This window comes from Clarias gariepinus, chromosome 24, assembly GCF_024256425.1.
Source record: "Clarias gariepinus isolate MV-2021 ecotype Netherlands chromosome 24, CGAR_prim_01v2, whole genome shotgun sequence".
In the NCBI taxonomy this organism is placed as follows: domain Eukaryota; kingdom Metazoa; phylum Chordata; class Actinopteri; order Siluriformes; family Clariidae; genus Clarias; species Clarias gariepinus.
The window spans coordinates 5,194,978-5,211,678 of NC_071123.1; the positions used below are offsets into that span (position 1 = coordinate 5,194,978).

At 40.7% G+C, this 16,701-nt stretch overlaps 2 protein-coding genes across 7 annotated transcripts in view; both read right to left on the minus strand.

Moving 5' to 3' along the window:
• srek1 (splicing regulatory glutamine/lysine-rich protein 1) overlaps positions 1-16,701 on the minus strand; it is a 206,026-nt gene that overhangs the window by 57,932 nt on the left and 131,393 nt on the right. The gene's annotated exons all lie outside the window — the stretch shown is intronic.
• The window catches only part of mast4 (microtubule associated serine/threonine kinase family member 4), a 101,423-nt gene continuing 85,791 nt past the window's right edge, over positions 1,070-16,701 (minus strand). For 2 of the 6 annotated variants that reach the window (XM_053485371.1, XM_053485368.1), the window contains exons 18-29: positions 16,500-16,665; positions 16,307-16,408; positions 13,693-13,815; positions 13,298-13,410; positions 12,552-12,673; positions 11,569-11,786; positions 9,930-10,103; positions 9,455-9,681; positions 9,246-9,368; positions 7,752-7,888; positions 7,474-7,658; positions 1,070-7,375 (exon numbers count right to left, since the gene is read on the minus strand). In XM_053485371.1, the coding sequence (XP_053341346.1) occupies positions 3,867-7,375; positions 7,474-7,658; positions 7,752-7,888; positions 9,246-9,368; positions 9,455-9,681; positions 9,930-10,103; positions 11,569-11,786; positions 12,552-12,673; positions 13,298-13,410; positions 13,693-13,815; positions 16,307-16,408; positions 16,500-16,665 (5,199 nt within the window). In that variant the 3' untranslated portion in view covers positions 1,070-3,866. Of the gene's footprint in view, positions 7,376-7,473; positions 7,659-7,751; positions 7,889-9,245; positions 9,369-9,454; positions 9,682-9,929; positions 10,104-11,568; positions 11,787-12,551; positions 12,674-13,261; positions 13,411-13,692; positions 13,819-16,306; positions 16,409-16,499; positions 16,666-16,701 lie in introns of all 6 variants that reach the window. The other 4 variants (XM_053485367.1, XM_053485369.1, XM_053485370.1 and 1 more) reach the window with 3 other exon arrangements.

The following is a 16,701-nucleotide window of genomic DNA, read 5'->3' on the forward strand; positions in this document are numbered from 1 at the left end:
GAAACCCCAATATTAAATTTTCGCTTTCAAAAAATTGTTCTAAAAAGATACAAGGCAGCACGGTGGCTTAGTGGTTAGCATGGTCTCTTGCACCTCCAGGGTTCAGGTTCGATTCCCACCTAGGGTCTGTGTGCACGGAGTTTGCGTGTTCTCTCCGTGCTTGGTGGGTTTCCTCCGGGTACTCTGGGCTCCTCCCACAGTCCAAAGACATGCAGAGTAGGCATTTCTAAATCACCTGCAGTGTGTGAGTAAGTGTGTGTTTTGTTTGTATGCCCTGTAATGGATTGGCACCCCATACAGGATGTAACCTCGTCTAATGCCCAGGGCCCTTCGGAACAGGCTCCAGGACCCCAGCGACACTGTACAGAATAAGCACTGTAGATAATGGATGGATGGATATATTTTTTATTTCAACTAGAACTATTTAAACCCCACACATTTAAATCTCATATGTTTTACTACTTTGGTGTGGAAACAACTACTTTGCTTCATTGTACCACCCTTTCTTGTTTTTTCATTAATAAGTCATTGTTTTATTTGACAGATTTCTATATATTGTTTTACATTTTAATCATTAGAACAGATTTGAGTTCTATGTGTGGAAAATGTAGAACGTATAAGTCCTGTTTAAAAAAAAAAATTAAAAATAGCACTGATCGGCACCTACTACATTATTTACACAGTATTGTGTATTGATATTTAATATAATCCCAAATTTAATGCAAGGAAACATTGCTGAATTTTCACCTCGCAATCTTTTTTTTTTTTTTTTGCATATTTGTCACAATTAAATTCCCGAGATCATCAACCAAAATCTTTATATTACACAAAGTCAGTTATGGCAAACATAGTTATTTTTTTCATGCATATTTGCACCGAATTTAAATTTGATTTGAATTTATTAGGTTTAGGGGGCAATTACTTTTTCATATAGGGCCAGGCAGGTTTGAACAGTTTATTTCCTCTTAATAAATGAAATTATAATATAAAAACTGCATTTTTGTATTTCCTTGTGTAAAACATTGTGTAATGTATGTAGTAATGACGCACATCTAGGGAGACAAAAGCGTAATGTCATGCCAGTTTATTTTCAGAATTATACAATTTTTAGAAGTATAAATATTTGTATAGAATACAACATCTATGACATCCATAGAGCTTCCATCGGGTGAAATACAAAACTCAAAACCACATTTCTTATTGCACAGATTCTAAAGACAGATGACGATGAAGACGGCGAAGCAGGGCCGTTTACACAAACACTAGCTTCACAGAATGGATGACGGAAAAAAAGAAACGCTCCGAAAATTATGCCGGACGCTTAAGACCCGACAGGTTCACGATGACTAGATTGACTATACCGTAGACTGACAAATCTTAAAACTGCACAACCTGCTGGAGAAGGACGCCATGCAAACAGTACGATTGCGATGTCCTGTGATGTGGAACACAGATTTGGCAAATTATTAACACAATATTCAAAATATACATCCAGGAATTCACTGTAAACAAAGAAATGTGCTTAGTTAAGGATTTTACATCTGTCGTTTGAATTAAAAAGGCATGGGGACCGAAAGACAATCTATCGAATAAATGTATGTAGTCTTGCCCCGTTAAACATTCACATCCCTTTAACGGCCTTGTCCTTCATAATTTATCTTTGTATCTCGTTTTTTAGAAATTACATTAACGATAAGGTGCGTTTTTCCCCCCGTTTCTCGCGCTACATACGCTACAGCTGCAAAGCTTCAAGGACTTGCTAACAACGCTTAAAATTTTTCAAATCCGTTCTTTTTTTTTTTTTCTAAACATGAATAGTTATGAGTTTGCGACTCCTTCGAGTCATATTCACATTCAGGTCCTAAGCGTCGTATAGGCTTTGTGATCTACAGATAACTAGAATATTACTTTAATATAAATAGATTAGACGATTTTTTTTAACGGCACTAAAATATCTCGTCAGTTAAGTTTATATGACATAAAGGACTAAAGTACTGTAGTCATTTCAGAGCACGGATCACATACACAAAAAAACGATCGAATAGCATCTTATGTAATGTTACGCGTCATAACTGCGTATGTGAAAGTGTTACGAGAATGACTTGGGGCGACTCGGAGACAACACACACACACACACATTACCGTTACATTTTAAACAAACGGATTTGACAGCATGTTTCAGTCATGGGTTTAAAGGTACGGCTAAACGACAGTGCAAAAACACTAGATTATTTATTATTATTATTATGATTATTATTTATTATTATCATTATTACATGTCCCACTTTTATAAGTATTATACAATGTACTTGACTTGACCGAGCAACTAATGGACAAGAAACAAGACACATGAACAAAAGTTGAAAGTCCTGACTGTTCAATAGAATTTTATCCTGACCGATCATACTGTAAATATGGCCACCGTTTAATCTCTCAATATTAATGATCAAGGTGAGCAGTCGACCAAATAGAAAAAAAAAAGAAAAGAAAAAAAACAGCCCTACAATCCTTGCATGAAAAGGTTTTTTTTTTTTCATGGGAAAGGTTCCAAACTTTTTTCTTTATTTCAACATTCACATTCTTTTTTTTTTACAGAGCATTTGCACTAGTTAACATTCCTCTGTCCTGTATTTTTATTTAAATCATTAACAATCAGATGACATGCCAGGCTTTTTTAGCAACTTTTGCTTAAAACACAACCGCCTTTGAGTGCAATCACTCCTTTTAGTGCCTTTGTAACTTCAAGTATACGTAGATCACATCAGAGGCCAAGATCCTATTTTCTGCTCCTTTCTAGCTTATTTTAAATGGCGTCGTGAAAAATTCAGCTCAGCGACGAACAGTTACAGTTTACAAACATACGTATGTGACATAACAAAATATATACATATAAAACACGCAACGCTCATATTCAGAATCCCGATCCCACCGACCGGAGTTTGTACAATTAACATTGCTTTATGTACAGTACGTTGCATAAAAATGAGTATTTAGTCAATGCATGTGAAAGGAATGTGAATTTCGACACAACCTGCTAAGAACAGCAAGCTGGACAGCCCAAAAAAATACTCTAAGGCCCCTTCCACTAGATACGAAACCAGAACCCTAAGATGATTCCATTATAAAATAGTTCTAGGTGAGAAGCACGGGATAGACACGCGTTCCCTCGGCCCAAAACAAACTTTGCCTTTAACTAGGTCAAAGCGAACGAGAACAAGAATAACGACCAAAGAAAACAAAACCAAACAATGTTTTGACAGTGTGTGAGAGTATGTTTTTTTTCTACATGAAGAGTGTGTGCTGGGAGACCAGCACCATTGCTACAAATACTTTTCTTCTGGCTTTTTAATGTCGAAACAAAAACCATCGTTCCAATACAACGGACCTTCTTGCGAACTGAGAAAAGCAGATAAATTTTTATGACTCGAAATGATTCCAGCGACTCCGAAACAACACGCGGAGTCCTTGTTTGGTACAATCGAAATTGGCACAGTTCATTTCCGACTCCAAGGCATCGATCGGGTCACTTGACGTCAAACGGATTGCACGCATTATTTTCTATACACACTCATGACCGCTTTTCTCGTGATGCAAGAAACTACAAAATGACATTCAGCAGCAAATTCAGGTACATTCAAACCAAGGATTTTTTTTTTCTTTTTTCGGAAACATACTACGGACTAGCATACGACACTAGCACTCCACACATTGCTCTCGTCCTCCACACGAAACACTAAAGTAACAGCTTCATCGGTCCTCAGAATGGAAGGTGCTATAATACAATGCATGAAAACTTCAGGAAAAAAAATTTAAATAAAAGATTGCCTTGCAGCCTTTCTTAGAAAAGGTGATTAATATCACCGCTGTCACTTTTTATTATTTGAACCGCGGGGCAGATCTTTGGACTGCTTGGTGCGGGGTGAATCTTTTTCCGGTGTTACGCCGTCCTTTGCCGGAGCCGTCGATTTCTGTGAGTCTTTACGGTTGACTTTCTGTAAGGAGTCTAATGATGTCAAGGTCTCGGCTGTGGCCCCTTTGCCTGTAGGAGATCCGCTTGGTGCGTGAACCTTTACAGTAGGTACAGATACAGGACCAACCTGAGGGCCTGTTTGAGGAAAGTTCTCTCTCTGTGGTTGAGTTTTTGATGTGAGAACTGCGGACTCTCTTTGCTCCTTTGGTTTAATATCAACATTGTCTTTGATTATCTGCACTGGTGCTTTGCTTTCTTGTTTTCCTCTTTCTTCAGCGGCTTTCCCACTCTGGTGTGTAACAGAAGCAGGTTCTGACTTGGCTTTATTCTTGGAGCTTGATGAGCCTTGTTTTCCAGTTGTGGATGCAGGTTGTGGTTGTTTCTTTGTCACAGTAATAATCTCCTTCTTGCAAACATCAAGTACCGACTTGGAGATCTTCTGACTGGCTGATTCTAGAGGACTCTTGACTTTCAACGTTTCTTCAAGCATGGTTTCTGACTGAACTTGCACAGTATTGCTCATTGTTTCTCCACCTTTTGTGCCAGGATCCTGACTTCCCTTGCTGCTGGAAAACATTTGCGTAGAAGCTAGAACGCACTTAGCGCTGTCGAGAGTCTCGTTTGACATAACGCATTTTGCATCGTCTTTTAAACCTGCTGTTTTTTGAGGCATTTTATCTTTAGATAATATAGTTTTGGACTCATTGCTGGACCCTTCTGGAATCATGCAAATTTTTGTATCCTTGTCCAGTATTTTGCCTCTACAAGGCCCCTGACTTTGAGAATTACACTTTTTGCCACTTTCCACCGCAGCGCTTTGTATTTTCACAATGTCAGCATCTTTTGAGGCAGGATCTGAGCTTTTCCGTATGTTTCCTAAGACAAAATCGATTAGTGTTGTCGATGTCGTTTGCTGATTTTGTTTAACTCCGGTGCTGTCTGATTTGATTTCAACAGATGGTTGTGGGCTTTCGTGTACATTCTGCGGTGACTGGAGAACCACAGCAGAAGTTGTCTTGAGAGGAGCACCTTTTGGAGATGCATTGTCTTTATCTGGTTTGGTTTGAAGAGGTGGATCTGGAGGCAACCTGATATCTGGTGAAGATGTGGTTGACGCTGAGGTTATTGTTTGACTCTGTGGAACTTTGATTAAACTCTGGGAGAGAGCATGTTCTGGTTTCGCACTTAACACTGGTGTGCTACTCGATGTGGCCTGTTCATGCATCTTCTCTGAAATCTTATGTATGGTTTGAGATGTGCTTTCAGGTTTCTTCTCATTACTCACAACGGGCCTACTTGAATTTTGTGCACTAAACGTTCTGTCTGGTTTCTGAGGCAAAACCTGCACCAAAACTGCTGTTGAGCTCCGAGATTCTGAGGCACAGTCTTTAACGGTTTTGGATTGATAAACCTCCTTAGAAACCACATTTAAGCCCAGTGTTTTTAAGTCTCCATTTTTCTCCATGGTTATTTGGCTGTTGTTTACAACAGCCCGCGCTACGTTGTGTGGACTGACAAGGATCTCTCTTACATTTTTATCTTTACCGACACTACAGAGATCTAAAGGTACAGACGGGATTTGCTTGCTGACCTGGTCATGGATCACTGGTGTGTTTGTGTCTACAGTGTTGTTTTGCATGCTAGGTTTTTCCTCTGGATTTTCCATCTCGTCATCTTGGTCTTCATTGCTGACCTCCCTTATCGAGGGCGTTTTCCCACAAACAAAATGAGTACTGTGTCGAGAAGGCCTCATCTCCTGAACTGTTTTCAATTTAGTCTCTGGTTTTCCACCTGTTGACAAATCTGTTGGCTCCATTTTACTGGATATGGCTTGTAATTTGATTCCTTCTGCCTGCTTATTTTTGTCATAAGTCCCTTCATGGCTAAGTGAACCAACAACACTGTCTCTACCGCATGGGGGTTCTTCTTTTCCTGCATTTTTGCTGCTCAAAGCACCAATACTTTCCATCTCTGCAGCAGTCTGTGCCTGTTTATTTGTAGGGATCTGTTGCTGTTTTTCACTCAGATTTTGCACAGCTATGGCCAGACCACTATCAGCTTGACTGTTGGCTATTTTTGAGAGACAGGTATCAGTTTTGGAAATCCTGGGTCCAGAGAGCAGTCCTATGTCCAGTGTGCCCTTTAGTGGTTTTAGGGAGGACACGAGTCGTGCCTCTAATTTATACTCGGACGAAGTCTTTCTCATGGACCCTTCTGTGGATGAGATAATCTGAAGCTTTTCCACCGCACTCTCTCCTCGGCTGCCGAATAGCTTAGGGCTCAAGGAATCCGTGTTGATTCCAGAACTTGTAGAATCCAGCTGGAGACTTTTGGACCTAGTGGTATTAAAGTGAAGGCTTTCATGAACACCAGGGTTTATTCGACACATACAGTCCTCACGCTCTTCAAAGGACTGCCTTTTTCGAGCAAATTCCATATTGGGAGCTTTGAAATCATGTCTGTCTGGTTTGCTGCCCTCTTTAATCTGCCAGGCCAGCTGTCGGTCTGACTGGGTAGGGGATGATCTTATTCCTTCATTTAATATTGAGGTAGAGTCTGTAGTGCTGCTCATGGGGTCAATGCTTTCACATGCTCTTGTGTTCAGTTTTTTATACAGAACATCTTTTACTGTAGAACCGGCGGCTTTGTTTTCAACAGAGGAACACCCAGCGGTGCTTTGCGGTGTAGATTCAGCCTCTTGGATAGCATCTTGCTTTTGCAGAGATTCCCTTCTCTCATGCCAGTCCTGTCTTTTTGCTACCACTTTGACCTTCAGTTTCTCCTTATCAAGATCCTCGACCATTTCCTGGCGACCCACCTTACGAGTCACAGCCCGTTTCAGGCAGCCCTGCTCGGCAGGTCTTACTCGGGTGATGGCGGGAATTTCACAACCGATCTCTTCCACACACTGAAGTGTGTGCTCACCTCCGGATGCAACCCCAGACTGATCTTCCTCTTGGGTCACCTCCAGACTGTGCTTCCGTGAGCAAAGGTGCTTTTTGTCCCCTGCATAGGATGGCGAAAGCTTTTCCTCTGACTGAACCCTCTTAAGAAGTGGGGAGCGAGGGGGTTCGGCACATTTAGGGCGCACCATGTGCCTGACAATTGTAGGGGGCGAGTGCATCTTGGCTGAGAACGTCTGAGTAGTTTTGGAGCTTCCCACTGAGTGACTGAGCAAGGGGGAAGGAGATCGCTGTGGGGAGGTGGGCTGAGGAGTTGGGGAAGGTGTTCTAGCCAGCGGGGACAGCGGGATGCTTCCTGCTGATTTCCGGCGGCTCTGGCGAAGCCGCTGCCCGGGCAATTTGGGGCCCAAACCATGTAGAGTGTTAGGACGGACGTGGCCAGAGCCAGCAGGGGAATTTGGTGCACTTGAGCTGGGGGAACTGCTCTGAGAGGATGTGCCACCTGGGAATAAAAAGAAAAACAGCATTTCTTTTTAAATGAAAAAATAAAAAAAAGAAGGAGAAAAACAAAACATCTTTATAACATGTGGACCCTCTGACCTGATTGATTGAAGTCTGGCGCGGGCCGGAAGGAGGCAGTAGGGGAGTGAGGAGACAGGCTGTGCGTGGGGGATCCTGGCAGACTCTCTCCAGATGACAGTGATCGGTTTAAGGAGGTAAAGCTGCGACTGGTGTGGAGCAGTGGAGAAGGCTGCATGGCGAAGCGCCTGAATACTGACCGTCGTCTAGTAAGGCAAATTGTTGAAATTAAAATTGTTTTTGGATTATTTTAGGAGTACATCTAAATAAAAATTCATTTTGAAAAAAAGAAGCTGTACCTTTCTTGTGTCTTCTCCTTCTTGGGCTTCTTGGTTCTCCTTATCATTTTGCTTCGATAACTGTTCCTTCTAGCTGGACCCGTTTTAATCGAAGTATTCTCAAAAGGGGTAGTGGATATGGCAACCTTGCTTCCACTCTAAAACAAACACACAGTTTTATGTTACTGCTTTTATACTAGCATCTAGTTATAGAATGACAGACACTCTAGAGCAGGATATAAATTTAATGAGGCCAGGTCAATAAACTTTTTTTCCAGTTGATTTCTAAACTTTATGTTTGTGTTAAGATTCAGATCTTTACATGTTTAACATTTTTGTCTTTTTTGTTGCTGATTCTTAACACAGCTCGCCTTTTTGTTTACCCTCAAGTAAAGTCTGAGCAACTGCGTTCAAGCATTCCTTTACATAAATGTCCCATCAGTAAATGTTTTGTTTAAATGTTGCCCCAAAATCCATGCAACTTTAAGTGAACATTCATTTGCATGTCACCGGGCTGTAATCGAATGTAAAAGGATTATGATCCCTCTTAACATCGGCTGCTTTTTTTTTTTTTTTTATGAAACTGGAAGTGGCTTCCTTTTCTTCATGCTACCGGCCTTGCTAACATTCTTAAAACCCATGGTGCTATGCCTTCACTAAATCTTGCACGAAATGCAAAAAAAAAAAAAAAAGTTAAATTCACTTTCCCAGGGGCTTTCCACTAATGCAAACAAGATTTAAATAGCTTGCGGACGTGCGACTTAGCCGGCGTTCAGTTAGCTCGGGTTCCTATGCACGTATGCCAAAAATGCCTCATGCTAAATTTCAGTTCTTAAGGTAAAAATGAATAAGGCGGTACATTCAAATGCCTAGGTACCAATGTGTATTATCCTTATTTATCATAAAAGCATTAGTTTCCGGATAGAGCTTTTATTCGATCCGGGTCTGGACCGTAGTCCGCCATTAAGTGATGCCTGCTCTAGAGCTATGAGGCCCAAGCCTTAGTATACACGAAATCCTGTAGCAGCAATTTTCATAGTGTACACGTGCAGCATTTTGGTTTATAAAATATAAAGTGGATCACATTTCTGCAGCATGGACATTAATTTCACACCTGCTAACTTTCTAGCTCCACAGAACTCAGTACCCATGACTAAAGCCCTGTGGAATAGTTTTATAATGGTCAGAGCATCCTGAGTGATAATCCTGAGTAACTTTGGAGATGAAGGGGACCTTGGAGAAGGATGGGAAACGCATATTCTTCAACAACTAGTTTGTGGGTTTTTTGGCCGTTGGATCATAAGGTGTTGTAGTTGGTAACACCAAGTACATTGTGGTATGAGAGGGGGTGTGGTTGAACTGCGGACAAAGAGGAGGCATGGTGATTATCACTTGTGTGTGACTACCGCCGTGTTACAGTATTACAGGAGTCTATGGATCTTTAATTATGAGGCAAGTTGGATTGACCTACCATTACTCTTTAATGTGACATTGTAGTAAGGACAGTCTTCTCACCTTGAGCAACAGCTCTACCACCTCAGTGTGGACCAGGCCGTGAACAGTTTCCCCATTTACATGAGTGATCAAGTCTCCAGCTTTGAGCCCAGCCTTATGAGCAGGTCCGTTGTCTTCCACATTCTGCCAAGCAAAATTGCATTTAAAAGGAAATATATTATATGTATAATAAAAATGAGTAATCTCTAATAAGCTTAACAAGCCCTTACCCAGACCATATGATAGACAGTATAGACGTCACCGTCGCAAGCGTAGACTCGGATGGCTCGGAGCGTGAAGCCGAACTTCTTCCCTGAACTGTGGATGATGATTGGCTGGCGCGAGCTCGCAGCGGACAGGGAGGAGTCTCGGCTAGGGGAGGAGTCTCTGGAGGAGGGGTTTGATGATAGTGAGTGTGGAGACATTGGACTAGCCAGCGGGGATACTGCGAAAACATCTGCGAAAAGAACACAAGTGTGTAGGTGAACAAACTGTAATTAATACTCAGATCCAAAAATGTGTCTCTTACTACAGTATGTAATCATTTTGTTCCTTATTCTATTAACAATGACAAAAAGGGTTTTAACTAATGGTTGTACCACATCCTCATGAACACAAAAGCTTATCCGACCAAGAGAGATCCATCCCACAAAATGGGAGACTCAACCAGAAAGGAGCATGAAGATACAAACAGTAGACACTCACCTGGAGGGATCATGAGAGACAGAGCGCTGGTAGATGAAGATTTCGGGATTCTGGTTTCTGGTCTCAGGGAACTCAAATGGCTGCTCGTGTCAGGGGATGGCTTGCAGGCTGTGTCTGGACTGTCCACTCCCTCCGGCCGTGGTATCAGTTGGTCCAGGTGTTCGGAGAAACTGCCTGTTTGGTTGCAGAAAAGGAAAAGAAATCTTGCCGTAACAATTTAACGCTTCTGAAGAGCCTTGTGGGATGCGAGAGTCCAATTAAAGTTATTTCTTTAATGTCTCCGACTTTCCTCCATCATGAAAAACCTGGGTTTCCCAATGTGGAAGAAATACGGCATTTCCCAATTAATCAGTCTGCTGAGTCCTTTTCAGACCTGCAGAGTCAGTACAAAAGGATCAAATTCAGAATTTGTAGTAGTTTTTGTATTTTTTTCTACAGATCTCGCCTCACCAACACAGACAGTACTCATGAGACTTGATGTGTCTGAGTTTGAGCAATGCTCATTGATTATTGCCCTCCCAAGAGTGTTATTTCTAGACTACAATACTATTAAATGTTTGTGCTTCATCCTGAACAGGCTTACAGGTGACCTGAAGCATGTGTTTAAGAGACAGATTGGTGTTAGACATGGAAAGAGGTGTAATCTAAAAGTACCTATTTTACTGTACATGAAATAAATTACAAGTTTATTAATAGGACTTAATGGACACCGATGCGGATACGCAAAATGTATAAATATGGATCAGATTTTTGTCCTAAATGTCGGTCATGAAAAAAACAATATATATATTAGGCCTTTTTGGGAAGCGGGGCATTCCTCTGTGCAAAATATCCTTAATAAATGTTAATAACTTCATATTTACTTTATGACCAATTAGAAACAGTTTTTGTCCATCAGCAGAGAATTTTCTATTTTCCATCTATTGCTGTGTTGCCGTGATCTAAAACAGAGGTACCATCTCTAAACTTCTCTCTCTCTCTCCCTCAGACCTCAACTTTTCTTCCTAATGAAAAAAGTTGACATATGATCTGAGACATCTGTCTGACAAATTGTGGGACATATAGTCCATCCTGTCTGGAGTTAGACTGGGAGGGCAATACAATAAGAGTGGGAGTGGTAATGATTTATTGGGTTAAAGTTTTTATTGTTGTTTTTATTACTTTTCTTTTGTTTGTACCAGTTTGTATCATCTTTTTCGTTTTGTACCCCTTGCCATTTCTGCCATTTGCTCATTCACTTTGTTTTCTTACTGTATTTTGTTGATGCATATTCTGTAAAAAATACAGTGACTGATTACAGTTTTATTGGTCTTTCTCTTTTTATGTTTTCCCCCCAACCCTCGCAAATGTTGAATGTCTGAGCTATAAACAGTGATTATATTTGTATGGACATTTTAATGAATTTTAAGTGCTAAATAATTTTTTTTTTTTTTAAATAAATAAATAAATAAATAAATAAATGAATGAAGACTGTCTTAGTATCCGGACAGAGGAACATGTAAGACATCGTGTAAACAGAGTTACGGGACATTATTTAAATTTTTGAAACAACTAACTTAATCTGCCGTAAACTGACCTCACAGCTTCTGCTGCTCGGGTTTAAATCAGCCTGAAACATTAAAGGAAACAAGGGCGCTACCTGACAGGGTGGCGTTGCTGACCGGGCTGGAGGGCGTGGTGGCTTCAGGCTCGTCCTGAGAAAGCTCTCCAACAGAGAAAGACACTTTCCCGGGCTTGTCCAAGGACAGTGAACTCTCGCAGCTCTCCGTCTCTGCTGAAATGGCGAACTTAGGCAGAAGTCCCGAGTGTCGGCCCGTGCTGGTGCTCTCCATGTCTGATGAGTGGGACAGGGACGGTCTGGACACAAAAACACAGATAGCTCTTACAACGTAGTTAGAACCGGCGCTGAGGAACAACACGCTGCGGAAAAAAAAAAGTATAGTGAAGCTGACTTGGAAATAACATCTGGTGGTAATGGAAGCAGTGTATTAATAATAATAATAATAATAAAAAATAGGAATCCTCTCTTCAGTTAGATCCATTATACAAATAATTATTGGTGGAAATATTAGGTCAGGTTCTGGAGAGACACCTTATTTTACAGTACAGTAATTACTTTTTGTATCAGCTATGATGTCATAGCTGTATGTCATGCTGAACTTCCAATAATTATTGTAATCGATAGCATATTAATGTTGTGTATTTATGAGGCATGCTAATATTGGAAAATAAACAACTACGTGGTGATAACTTGAGAGCAGTGGGACGTCATCATTTATACATTTAGTGCCTGTATCTTCCTAGTATATTTAGTCAGACGTGTATCCTGTATACAAGGCGTGTTCAAATCAAACTGGGACTTTTAAATAACAAAACGCAGTTATGAAAGTAAAAACTGCCTTTATTTCTCTATATAATCCTCTGCTACACTAATGCACTTATCCCAGAGTTTCACCAGTGCTTGAACACCATCATGGTAGAGAGTCTGAATGATTGGGTTGCCTGCTTCAAGCCTGAAACACTGGCCTCCCAGGAACTCCTTAAACATGTGGAAATGGCTTAGCGACTTTGGAAAGTGGCGACTTTCTGTTAAATTCGCTTGACCTCTAGAGAATCACTTACATTTCACTGAAATCTGGAGTCCAGCTGAGCGACTCGACAGTCAGAGGACTCTCGCTCTTCTTCTCCGGTTGCTCTCCTTTCTCCTCCAGCTGCCCGCGAGACAGATCCAGACTGCTGTACACCTACAGGAAGTATTTGAACGTGTCTCAAACGCACATGAAAGGACTTTTGAATTATTCACAATATGAGATATTGATAAAAATTTAACAACGTGACTGCTAATGCACGAAATAAAGCCTTAACGCAAACACAACCTGTGTTTAACTGTTTCAAAAAAGCCTGCTTAGCTTCCTCTACAGCTTCTGTATCTACTCAATGAGAAGAATGTTCCAGTGCTTACATAGCTCAACAAAAAACCTTATAAATCCAAATATAATCAAATATTTAAAAAAATCTTGCTTTCTGACACACGCTCATGTTGTTGCTGTAGGAAGTATTATAGCACCATCTATTGGATCTTTTCTGAAACTGCACCTGGAAGGACTACAGTTGTCTATAGCGCTCTAAAGCTTACAGCTGCACAGAAAACATCCGTAAAACAGATTCTTCAGCTATTTTCAAATCATGTATTCAAATCGAAATTATACGAATGGTGTATTAATACATAAAAATTAATCATCTTGTCTCATGGAAACGTTTTTTAATATTTTAATATCCAGATCCATATTGTTATTCTTCTATTCACATCTCCCAGTCCTTCCTGTTCTGACCTGCTGAACGCTGCTGCTGCCAGGGCGTACACTCACTTTAGAAAAGCGGTGGGAGGAAGAGGAAAACTGGCGCAGCTCCACATTGAAGTCTTCATCATTGGTGTCCTCTTCTTCCTCGGTTTCCAGGTGATGGTACCGTTCGGATCGGGCTACAAACCAAACACAAAGAGTGTGTGTGTAAGCATTTTTGTTTAAGGTCTAGCAGGGTGGCATTAATTCTGGATTTTACTGTTCTGCTTATAACGATGACGGTAGAGGTACGTGCATTAAATATCACAAACGAACCAGACGCTGTTCATATTCATATAGAAACACTGTGTTTCTGTTGCTTTAGTCCTGCCGTGCATCAATGACTCAGACACACAAAACTCAGACACACACTCACACACACACACACACACACACACACACACACACACACTGACACTGACTGTCAAAGTAGCTGGTGTCGTCTTCGGACTCAAGCTGGGGGATAAACTCGGCCTTCTGTCTGAGCAGACTGTTCCAGTCCAGACTGTAGAAGAACTGGTGGTGCTTGACCTCATAGGCTCCTCCTGCTGACACACACACACACACACACACGCACACGCACATGATAAATACTCAGTAACCTGTAAACGAATATCTAGCCAAAGTACACGGGCATTCAAGTCAAACCGGGACTTTGGATTGTGCAGAATAACAGAACACAGTCATGAGAGTAAAAACTCTATATAATCCCCTGCTACACTAATGCACTCATCCCAGTTGCCATTTTCACTAGTGCTTGAAAACGTTTTCTCAGTACGCCATTAGCCTGATAGGACTGCCCACTTCATATCACATCACACTGGCCTCCCAGGAACTCCTATAATGGTTCAAGCATGTGGGAATGGATTGGAGCGGGATCAGGGCTGTACAGGGGATGTGGCGATAACTTCCAGACGATTTCCAGTAACGTGCAAGTGGTGCTGGTGAATGATTGTGTGTACAGTTTCCACAGACAGATGCATCTCTTTTTTTTTTCACCATCAAGAGTCTTACTGCCGTACTGTGACTGAGAAATTTCACTTGAACGTCCCTCAAAATTAGTATGGGACACTAAGCTTTCTTCAAACCATTAGTTGCACAAATGGGAAACTATATATTCCATATAAACCCCCTTTTTTTAGTAGGTATATTTTTATAACTATAATTAGATTTTTTTTTAAATATATATAGCGACAACCTGGATATCATTAAACCTGAAAATAAAACGTATACCATTTATATAACATAACCTTTTACAAATCCTGTGACCGAAGTTCACATAAGATAACCGAGATTATAAAACATTTATAATTCTTCCTAGACATCCACTCATGTTTTGCTCATCGTTTAAAATCTATATAAAAAAAAGTGCTATAGTCCAACTATAGCCTTAAAAACTCTCCCTTGTATATATATATATTTAAAGAAATGTTTATATCTTTGCAAATGAACTCCAAATTATACAGTCTGTAGTCTGTAATCTGTAAATAAAGTCCTGATTGTTTGGATGTTAGTGGATGGCGTTGAATTTTCTCTTTGATTTTTTTTTATGGCTGCCACATTGTGTTGCTCCATGAGCGAAAGCTATAAAACACTGTTCCGCTCCAACGACTGCACCTTTATTTACTGCATGTGTACTGAAACCACGTAATGGAAACACAGAAACTTCAAACATTGTTGTGGGCAAATTTGTTCTGCATTGAACGTGGCAGTTTTATTCAGAAAACAATCTCTCTACAGCTTTCTTGTAGTCATAAATTATACAATGCAGTTTCCTGTGAAGACCAGCTAAATGTCAAGTTAGTCGCCATTTGTTTTTTCAAACATGAATCAGCTTTGGGGAAGTTCAGAGATTTTGTTCTCTCAGATAAAGAAGGTTCTTTGCAGTACAAATGCATAAAACGATCAGCTAAATGAAACTAATGCTGTACTTTTACTTCTCTTTACATTTACCAAGAGGGTAAAAGAAATACATTTATAATTCAATATACGAATACAGTTGCAATGATAATCGGGCCCAAGCACCTGTGGCATCGCCACCTGGGCGCCCCAGAAAAACAGTGGGCGCATGCATTTAAAGGGGAAATGTGTTAAAATGAGACATACAGTAACAGTAGCTCATAGTGTGATCATAACAGTAGGCAGCGTCATAAACAGCTTTTATATTAACTGTTGTTAGTCTTTCTGCTGCTACCGTTGAGACAGCAGACCATTCAATCCGCACAATAACTTGGCACAGGTTTTACAACGGATGCCGTTCCTGATGCAACCCTCCCATTTTACCCGAGCATGGGAAAGGCGGTCTATTGCATCCAGTGGCTGGAGTTTGGGCATTGGCTGGGAATCGAACTTGGGCCTTCCGCATGGAAGGCAAGAAACCTAGCACTGTGCCACTAATGTTGCGGTATGCCACTATGCAAAATTGCAAAGGGATTTTTAAAACTTACACCAAAAAGTGACTAATAACTTCCACAGCATTTATATAACTAAGAAAGTCTATAACGATTAGTCGCTTTTCGCCATAAGTTTAAGGCATCACCACAGCTGAACCGTTTGAGATATCAAAAATCCCTTCGCAATTTTGTATCCTCAATGTCTTGAGATCAAAATGGCCCAGTTTGGAGGAAATCGTATAAATCCTCTAGAAGGAGTATATCAAAATCCACAAAACAATCCGCGAACAACCCTAAAAAACCTAAAAAAATAATTTTAAAAAACAGTGTGCTGCAATAAACCCTTAATAACTTTTAGTTGAGTAGATCCCATGACATGCATAGCAAAAGTTGTTTGGCTCAATGAAATCTAAATGTGTGCCGAGTTTTACATGTATATGTGCAAGAGTGTATGAGCTATGCAAGAAAATCTCTTGTGGAGATCCTGGTGCAAGTGCAAATTCATAAAACGATCAGTTAAATAAAACTAATACTCTTACTTCTGTTTATATTTCCAAATAACAGAAACGAAACATTATATAAATAAAATTACACAATAACATTGTGCATGAAATTGATGTAAAAGTCAGGAACGATGTCCTACCGGTTCCCAGCCGCTCCAGTGGGTTCTGCCTGAGCAGCAGTGTGATGAGCTCCTGAGAATCAGCTGGAGGCGCATCCTCTCCTTCAGGCCAGTTTATCTCATCTGCACAGAAAGAGAACCGAAAACACACATCTCAACCCACTACTGCATAATAATATACCCTGTGGAAAAAGGCAGAATGATGGATACTGACCACTGATAACCTGACCAAACAGCTCTTCTGGAGTGTCCCCGAAGAAAGGCACACATCCTACCAGGAACTCGTACAGAATGATTCCCATGGCCCACCAATCCACAGGCTTCCCGTATCCCTGCCTCAGGATCACCTCTGGCGCGATGTATTCAGGGGTGCCACACACCTAAGAGATAAGATGTGAAAAAGCTGCATTCAGATA